Source organism: Triturus cristatus, chromosome 3_2 (assembly GCF_964204655.1).
Source record: "Triturus cristatus chromosome 3_2, aTriCri1.1, whole genome shotgun sequence".
Lineage (NCBI taxonomy): Eukaryota > Metazoa > Chordata > Amphibia > Caudata > Salamandridae > Triturus > Triturus cristatus.
In genome coordinates, this window is record NC_140584.1 from 1,036,895,624 (window position 1) to 1,036,905,616 (window position 9,993).

At 49.8% G+C, this 9,993-nt stretch overlaps 1 protein-coding gene across 1 annotated transcript; it reads right to left on the reverse strand.

Annotated features, from left to right (window-relative positions):
- Nucleotides 1-6,240: 6,240 nt before the first annotated feature.
- LOC146859058 (syncytin-2-like) lies at nt 6,241-7,761 on the reverse strand. Its single transcript, XM_085647141.1, has one exon. It carries the CDS (start codon nt 7,759-7,761, stop codon nt 6,241-6,243), a length of 1,521 nt encoding a protein of 506 aa, XP_085503267.1.
- Nucleotides 7,762-9,993: the final 2,232 nt, after the last annotated feature.

Genomic DNA, 9,993 nt, shown 5'->3' on the forward strand with positions numbered 1-9,993 from the left:
GAAAGGTCTCTGGATAAGTCTGTGAAGATGTCTGGTGGAATCCAAGGGTGGCTTCTTTTTTTTTTTTTTACATCTGTTTATTGATTTTTGACAGGATATAATGCGATTTACTCAGAACCTTTTACAATATCATATACATATTTTACTTTCATGGGTGTACTCTCCTGCCTCCGCAGCCTCCCACCTATTTGCTTTTGTGTCTTGGTGTCACAGGGAATTATCCATCTGGTCTGTCCTCTGCTGCGTTTCGCCACCCGGGTTCACACACAAGTTCCCTCAGAAAGTATTCCACATGTTCCAGATCTGCTCCCACTTCCTGGGGCATCCCCTGCTTTCGTACACTGTTTTTTCTGCTATCATGCACCAATTAAGGTCCCTTATCCACTCTCGCCAGTTTGGTGTTTCCGGTGCCCCCCAGTGTTTAGCTATATTGCGCTTTGCGATTAACAATCCTATTCTTACCCGGACCCTCCCTTTCTCGCTGAGGTCTGTGGGTTTCCATACATTAAGGAGGCACCAGCTCGGAGCGGGGGCCATTTCTATCCGTGTGACCTCTGTCATTTTCCGTACTATGGTGGCCCAATATTGTTGTATGTGAGGGCAGTCCCATAGTATGTGATAGTATGTTTCCTCTTTGCCACACCCCCTCCTACAGTCTACTGCTCTACCCATTTTAACCAGATTGCTGTGCGAGTAGCATATTCTGTGGAGTATTTTTAGTTAGTTGTATTAATCTGAATTTGCCCGATATGGCTACTTCTTTCGGGGATGACAGAGCATCCTGCCATTCTTCAACTTCTAGCTCCATAATATCTGCCTGCCACCTTCCTTTGAGCATAGCGAGGGGGTCTGCGAAATTATTACCCAGTTTCTGGTACATTAGGGATATGGCTTTCTTGCTCATGTGGTCTGTTAGGATTCTGTCCTCTAGTGGGGAAGACTCCGGGAGTTCCGTGTCCTGAGGAATTGCTGCTTGTAGTGTGTGCTTAATCTGTAGATAACAAAACACTTCAGTATTGGACAGCTTGTTTTCTTGCTGGGGCATCTCAAAAGATCTTACGTCTCCCCTTGCCCACAGATCACCCACATGGGAAATGCATATTAGGTCCCATTTATTGAAGCCCTGATACTTGCCCATGGCCCCTAAAGTTTCCGCATCCCACAATGGGGTGTGTCTTGTTTTCCCATACAATCTGTTTCTGAACCATATGCCAAAGCTGGACCGCAATTTTGGATGGGCCCGTCAGAGGCAGGCGACAGGGTGAAGTATAGAGTACTTTAGTATATCCCCTCTTGCCTAAAACGTATCTATCCATGCGATAAGTGGGCTCCTCCGGTGATTGGTTTATACATTGATTAATGGCTACCAATTGCGATGCCCAGTGATATTTACATATGTCAGGCAGTGCGATAACCCCATCGTACCATCCCAGAACTAAGTTTTGGTGCTCGATTCATGAAAGCTTTTCCTCCCACAATAGCAGTCTTTGTTCACTTTCTATTATTTTGAAGTACTCGGGGGCATAGTAAATGGTGTCTTCCGTAGGATATAGAGGAATCAGGGAAGCGCCATCATTTTGACAAGGGCCACTCTCCCTAGCAGGGAGAGAGGCAGCGTCCTCCTGTGATGTACATCTCCCTGTATGTGCTGTATGGGGGCAAGAGATTGTGGTTATAGACGAGATCTGGGTTTACTGTTATAAAAACCCCATAGATATCGGAAACCCTCCATCACCACCTCTGTCTAACATTTCGTGGGAAGTGTGGGGAACTGTCCATGCAGTATGTAAATGGTGGATTTTGTCCAATTTATGTTATAGCCCCAATATCTACCGAAGTTGGTGAATATATTCAACACCTTGTGAATTAAGGTTTTGGGCGATGCTAAGTAAAGTAGGATATCATCTGTGTATAAGGATATTCTGTCTTCCCATCCATCAGTCCATTGCAATCCCCTAATCAAAGGGTCCCTCCGTACCCAGGAAGCTAATGGTTCCAACATCAAGGCAAAACCCACAGGTGATAGGGGGCATCCCTGCCTTGTACCCCTCCTCAGGGGAAATCTGTAAGACGTTGTATTGTTAACCACAACTTGTGCTATGAGGTCAGAATAGGGCAGTATAATATAGTCCATGAAGTTGGGGCCAAATCCCATTTTGTCTAATACTGTAAACTTGTATAGCCATTCCACAGTGTCGAAGGCCATGCGGGCATCGAGGACGATAGGCTGCACAGTTGTCTTTTAGTTTTCCCTCCTTATGAATCACTATTATGGAAGCAAGATGTTGGTCTGCGGGCATTATTCCCTGATCCCGGCTTTCCAGGTGAATATTTTTCAGGTGGGGGGCTATCGTGGTTGTTGCAAGTTTATATAGCTTGATCGGAAGACCGTTTGGGCCCCGTTGCTTTCCCCAATCGTGTGTTTTGGATCGCTTGCGCTATCTCTTCCTTTGTTCTTTCACCCTCTGTTAGTGTCAAAGCCTCTGTATTGATAGTGGGGTGGGGAATGTCTGCGAGCAGTTCCATGGCTTTCTCCATTGTTGATTACTTGGAGGGCGAGTACACCTCAATATAATATGCAGCGAATGCATCTGAAATTTGCTGTGGTTCTCTAAGCTTCTCTCCTTCTCACGAGTTACTGGGGTAACTAGCCTATTGGCTTGTTCACGCCGGTCTAACCAGGGGAGAACTTTCCCTGTCTTGTCCCCCAATTCATCTATTTTGTATCTGGTCACCATATAGTGGGGCCTTTCTGCGTCTGTGGCCAGTTCACGGTATTCTTTTTTTTTTTACTATCAGTTAGGGCTTCCTCGATTTGCAGGAGCTCGCACTCTAGTTTTTTGGTCACTACTTTTTTTCTCTTTTCTATGTCCTACTACCAAGGAAATGGCTTTCCCTCTTATCACAGGCTTGTATGCCTCCCATAATGTCTGTGCAGATTGGACCAACCCCACGTTTTCTGTAAAATAGTTTTTCATCACTTGAAGCAGTCCTTTTATCTTGGGGATTTTGAGCCCAATGAGTCAATTTTCGTACTCTCTCCTCTGAATAGACCGCCCAAAGTGGTGAGTGGTCCGATATTCCCCTTGCCAGGTGGTGTATTTCCCTAATCTTCCCCACCAGGTCCGACAGTGTAATTATGTAGTCTATTCTGAAGAGACTATTGCGTGCTCCCGAGTGAAGCGTGTACAGTTGTGTTGTTGGATTATGAGTTTGCCACGCGTCCACCAGCACCATGGCGTTCAGGAAGTCAAGTAGACGTTAATTAGCTTGTTGTGTGGTCTGCGGTGGAAATATATCTGCCTGAGCTGACTGATAGAATCCGGGTTCTCTGGTTGGCACGGGTAGGTACTTGTGTCAAGCAGGGAACCTTTCCTCTAGTCAGGGTAGGGGGGTACACTCCAACAATAACCCCTGCTCACCCTCTAGGTAGCTTGGCGCGAGCAGACAAGGCCTATCTCAGAGCGTTCAGGTTAAGCATTTGTGAACACACACACAGTAACTCAGTGACAACCCCACAAATGGACTCCACACTGGGATATGGAAAAATAATACTTTATATATGTAGTTTAGGCTTAGCACAAGACCAGATAACGTAAAACGGTCCACAATACTTATTAAACAAAGAGTTCTTGGTTTTAGCATAGTTTTAAAGTTCTTGGGAACGGGTCTCACATGCACTGTAGGCGCTTCGGGATGAAGCGTACACCCTACGGTGCGAACAGGCACAGTACCTTTTACTTTTGGTGAGTTAGTCACGGATGCAGCGCTAACACCAAGTGCGGTGTACGGTGCGTTGTCCACCTGGTGCGATGCGTACTACGGTATGTTAGACCTTGGGCGTGCAGGGCTTCAGGGGACGGTGCGTAGGTACGGTGCGTTCAATGTTCGTCGCGGCGTTCGTGCCGTACCATGAGATTGGCAATCTTGATTCGAAGCGCTGGATACAAGCGAACAGTACGCTCCGCACAGGGGAGACCTACTTTCCAAAGCAGGGGAAAGAGCGTACGCCGGCAGTACGGTTCGTAGGGGATAGTAGCAAGTACGGTTCGCAGTCCTTCCGTTACGGTGCGAGCTACGGCTCGTAGGGGCCTGTTAGTCGCGTTGCTCAGGCCGGACGATACCTTCCTTTGCGGTGCGAGCTACGGCTCGTAGAGGGGCCTTAGTCACAGTGTTCGGGCCGGACAGCGGGATACCAGCTTTCAGGAGGTACGCTGCGATCAGCGAGACGTACGCAGCAGTTCGAGTCGAAGATGCGGGGAAAACGGTCCGTTTTCCAAGGCGATCTCACGGCGGTGAAGTCCACTGGTCCTGGGACTTCGTTCAGGGGGCAAGCTTACTCACAAGCCCTTGGAGATCTCTCAGCACAAGGCAAATAAACGTTCCTTGAGTCTTTTCTTCCTCTTCTTCAGCAGCAAGGCAACCACTGCAGGCCAATCCCCCAGGTCAGGGACAGTACTCCTCCATGCAGCTTTTCCAGTTCCTTCAGGTCGGACAGAGGTTTCTTCTTGGCAGGACAGGATCTAGTTTCTTAGAAGCAGGGCTCCTACATTTATACCACAAATCCTTTGTTCTCTCAGGCCAGGGGGGCCCTTGCCTAGTTCAGTCCAGTTCTGGAGCACTTTGTTGATGGGATGCAGGCTTCTTCTTTCAGGGTGCAGGCAGAGCTATCAGATGCTCCACAGGGGGCGGAGCCAGCATTGTGGTGGCAGAGCACAGCCCTATTCAGAGTCCAGGTGTACTCCTCCCACCCATCTATATGTCAATCTTCCTATTCACCACCAGGCTACCTAGCCCTGCCCATCTGGGTTTCCCCAGCCCTGTCACTCACACAAGCCAGACAGCAGATACACATCACACAGAGGCGGGCTGAAATGGTTAGGCAAGCAAAGGCCAACTTTCTAAAAGTGGCATTTGCAAACGCAGAATATTAAAATAAACCTTACTAAAAGATGTACCTTAATATTCTGAGTTCAGGCATACTAAACTCGATTTTCTACCATGTTCCCTGGGTCTGTTAGGATCATGGGATGTAACAATCTTAACAGCCCATTCTGGCCTATGAGAACAGGGTAGCCTTACAATAGTGAAAAACGAAAATGGCTGTAATTCACTATTAGGACATGCCACACACATCAGGGCTTGTCCTACCTTATGCTTACAATGCACCATGCCCTTGGGCCTACCATAGGGGTGACTAACATGAAGTTAAGGGAAGGTTTAGGGACTGGCAAGTGTGTGCACTTGCCCAGTCAGCATGTCAGTACCAGACTGCACGCAGGTTTTGCAATGGCAGACCTAGACACATTTTACCAGGCCGCTTCTGTGGGTGGCACAATCAGTGCTGCAAGCCCACCTGTTAAATGGTAGAGGCAGTTGCAGTCGATAACCTTTCAAGTATTGCCCGGCGGTAGTCGCCTCTTATACCATTCGAAAATTAACCAACAAAGAGGCAGGCGCCGGAGACTGGAAGGCAGGAAACAAAGTTTTATTCCGTCGGAGTGGAACACATCAGATCAGACAGCAAGGTATCGTCACGAGGTGCTCTAACTGCATCTCTGAGACCTGGTCTCTTATACACACGTTTATGACTTTATTGCAGGTTTATCATACATGGCACATTCTTGAGATCGCTTTGATACATGAAAGAACATCCTCAGAATCCCCGGCTCAGATCCGCTCCCACACATAGCTACAGTAGAAGTCCCCACCCCACCCACAGTAGGAGATGGTTATCACACAGCTGGACATTCCGCCAATTCCCGGGGGTGTGTGTCGGGTCTCAGGGGGTGGGAGGCCTTGATCTACTGTAATCCCTTTGATGTGGGGTGTTTCCCTTACAGTAGGGGCAATAAACTGCATCCGCAGGGCTAGGTGATGGCCTGGGATCGGTTCGGACAATCGGGCGCAGAGGAAGGGGGTTATCAAAGAGATGTATGACCATGTATGGGATGTCGGTCAGGCGTGGGATGTGGTTCCATGGCAGGGTCGCGCAGAAGGAGAGGGTTTATGGCCCATGTATGAGAGAGCGGGGGTGGCCGGCGCACGGGGGGGTGTTCGCAGCGCCAGGGGGATGCGCCGGCGATCGGCAATGAGCAGGGAGAGAGACCAGAGTGCCTAAAATGGCTGCCGTGCGTTTTTCTGTGTGTCGCGCTGGGGAGAGACAAGATGGCGCAGATAATGTTCAGTTACGAGCTACATTTCCACAGTCCTCCCTTTTAACATATCTCGCCAGCTTGTTTAGTTCGGATCTATCCCCATAATGCCACGAACTTCTACCTCGTATAAAGCTTTCATACGTTCTGCTTCAAAGTTCAGAGTCTTAGGGCAGATGCAGTTTATGAAGAGCGAACATAAGGGTGGCAAACACTGAATCCCTAGGCAACATCCACATAGGATCACAATTGGTATTAGGATAAACGTAAACAACCTCCACCCCCAACTTTTAATAGTGTCCCAAAACCAACTCCCAAGCGACCATCCTTCTTGCTCCTGATGGACCTCTGCGGAAAGTCTGTGGAGGTGTTCAATCGCCTTGTAGACTGAGGGTGAGTTATCCGGTACGTAGGTACAACAGCTGGACCCAATGATGCGGCATGCTCCTCCACGATCAGCCAGAACCACGTCTAGAACGAGGCGGTTCTGAAGAGCTACCAGGCGGACGGCCTGAAGCTCAGCAGTGTTGTTGGTGAGGATGCCGGCTGTAATGTTCATTGTGGTTTCGACTGCCTGGGTCAGGTGCCGGATGGCACGGCTGTTTGCCATTGGACCCCACAGTGGAACAAGTCCCTTTACTGCATCCATGAACTGTGCTCCAGTGGAGTCGGCTTGTACAATGTCCTTTGCACGTTTCTGCCGGTGATGGTTTGCTGGAGCCACATATGTTGGAGGAAGGATAAAAGCGATGTAGCAGGTGCCTCCCCACCCTTTCGGAAGCCAGGTGTAGGCCTTAGTACCACAGACGAAGTACATATTTGGGGAGGTAACAAAGGAGGGTGGGTCAACTGAGTCCAATGTTCGGGTGATGAGACAGGAACTGTGGCCCACCAGCTGCGTTCCCAGACCTTCGATACACACAAGACCTGTGATGTTGATGACGGATAGGGCCACCGTCAGGGTGGCGGCCGTTCGTTTCCGGAGGTAAGAGAAGGTATGTCTGGCTGGGTTGTTGAACACCTGCATTTCGACTCGCTCTTTGGCAGGGATGTCCATATGAAAGGAAGTGTTTGATTTCAAAGGACAGAAGGGAGCAGAAGTTTTTCCAGTTCTGTTCAGCCAGAACCCATGGTAGAAGTGTGACATAGTTTTGCCGGAAGTAGCATTGTCCTTGTAGCTTTCTTGCAGGAGGATTAGCCAAGCGAGGCAAGAGCCATGGACAGAGAAGGGTGAAGGGATGAAAGGGATAGAATGTCCAGTGGCATGTGGCAGCAATCCACAGATCCAGCAGTTGGTTGCATTGGCGGCAAGATTGTGTTGGTGGAGCAACTGTACAAAAGAGTTATTCCAGAACTCCTTACGCCTTTCTCGGAGTTGGGGTGAAAGTGAGATCAAATAGTGTTCTTTCATGGTGGTAGGTTGGACAGTGGTCAACAATGTCTCATGAGCGGGTGCACTCTCTTCCACGATCCAGAAGGTGATCATGAGGAGAAGGCAAAAGAGTAGGGTAATATAAAGTACGATAGTCTTTGAGCTGTGCATTTTGTCAGTCTTTGGGTTTTTGTAGTGGGTATTCGGACGTCCGGTTTCTTCCATCATCTTCATGTCGGGCGCTTCCATCACCTTCAAGGGACTCGGTAGCGGGCAGAAACACAGACTTTGTTTAATTTCTCTTCTGGAGGCCTTTGAGGTGATTAGGCTCCCGGCTCGAGATTTCAACTTAGTTCGTGGTCTGTTTAGCCGAAGTTCCCTCCTTTCGTCGCAGGTTATACCCTTCTTTGGACGGCACAGTGGGATCGGGATATTTCATTAATTCAAGTGTCTCTGTATCCGGGTAGCAGCTCAGGGATGGTCGGCCTTCGTCCAGGAGTTCTTCTTGGCCGGTGATGTTGTCGGTTGTCGACAGGGTCGGTGATACCTTTTTGCAATGATGTGCGTGCAGCCAATTGCGTTTCCCCTCCACTCGAAGAGCTGTTCGGGTGGTGATCAGGACTTGCAGGGGGCCCGTCCACCGGGGCTCCAGACTCCTTGCACGCTGGAAATTACGCACTAGGACGAAATCTACTGGTTGGATATCGTGTCCGGGGCCCCTGGAAGCATCGGGAATGGCTTGCAGCACCTGCTGATGGATAACAGACAATGTTTTAGTTAGGTTGTACAAATAGTCAGACATGAGGACGTCCGGGACGTCGTGAATGGATGTTGGTTTTGGTGCGGTCCAAAGGTTCATGGGCCGCCCGAAGACGACCTCGTAGGGGGTTAAGTGGTGTTTGGTGGGAGTGGAACGCATTGATAGCAATGCTAGTGGGAGAGCGTCTGGCCATTTCAGTCCTGTGGTGGCAACTATTTTGGCTATTTTGAGCTTCAGTGTGGCATTATGTCGCTCAACCAAGCCTGCAGATTGGGGATGGAAGACCGCATGGAACTTTTGTTTTATACCCAACCCCTTTAAGATGAGTTGGATAACTTCGGCTACAAAGTGGGGGCCGTTGTCGCTCCACAAAATTCGACAAAGGCCGTAACGGGGGAAGAATTCTTTCAGCAATACCTTTGCGGTAGTCATAGCAGTGTTGTCGCGGGTCGGGTAAGCTTCTACCCACTTGCTGAAAGCACACACAACGACAAGTACGTACTTCAAGCTTTGGCACCTTTCTAACTGGATGTAGTCCATCTGTAGGACCTCAAAGGGATGATTAGGAACCCCAAACCCTCCCCGGGGTACAGCAGTTCCTTTACCAGGGTTGTGTTGGAGGCATACCAGGCATTGTTGGACCAGACGTTTGGCTGAGTCTGGGATCTTGTCGTTGTGCCAGACCTTGGAGATGAGTTCGATCATGGGGGCAGACCCTATGTGCGCGGGGGAGTGTGTCATGGTTAGCATGGGAATCAGGAACGAGTCAGGTAGCAACCATTTGTTCGTGTCTTTAGTTCGCCAGCAACCGTCATCGTCCTTCAATCCCACCCGTGCCCATTCAGTGAATTCGCGTGGTGAGCTGGCTAATTGGATGTCCCTAATCGTTTCCCTAGCATCCTTCCATTTCTCAGTTTGTGACCTGGTCACGTACATGCGTGTTGTTGACCTATTCTCGGCTGTGGTTCGGGCAGTGATGTCAGCCAGAGCATTTCCCTGTCCAATAATGTCTGTCACCTTCTTGTGTGCCTGGCATTTGATCACAGCTAGCCGTGTGGGGAGGAGGACTGCTTCGGTCAGAGCGGAGACTAGATCTCCATGTAGGATGGGTGTGCCATGGGAAGTCAGGAATCCCCTCTCCTTCCATAGGAGCCCAAAGTGGTGAACCACCCCAAAGGCATACTGGCTGTCGGTGTAAATGTTTGCGGTTGTCCCCGCTGCTAGGATGCATGCTCGTGTGAGAGCAATCAGTTCAGCCGCCTGTGCGGATCGCTGTGTGATGCGGGCTGTCTCGACAACTGTTCGAGCCGTGGTGACTGCATAGGCGGCTGAGGTGGTACCGTCGGGGAGCATGATGCATGAGCCATCTACCCACAGCTCTCCATCAGGATCTGGGAAGGCAGTATCTCGGAGGTCAACCCTACTCTTGGTCTGTTCGTCGGTGAGGGTCACACAGTCATGTATAGGGGACGCATTGGGGTCAGTGTCAGGGAGAGGTAGCAGAGTAGCTGGATTCAGAGTGGTGCATCGCTTCAATGTGATGTGGGGTGCAAGCAGAGTCAGTTCATAACCAGTCAGTCGTGCGCTAGTCAGGTGTTGAGTCTTGGTCTGGTTCAGGAGGGTGTCAACTGCGTGGGGTACTAACACAGTGAGGGGGTTCGAGAGCACGATCCCCTCACTTTGCCGGATAGAGACAGCAGTGGCGG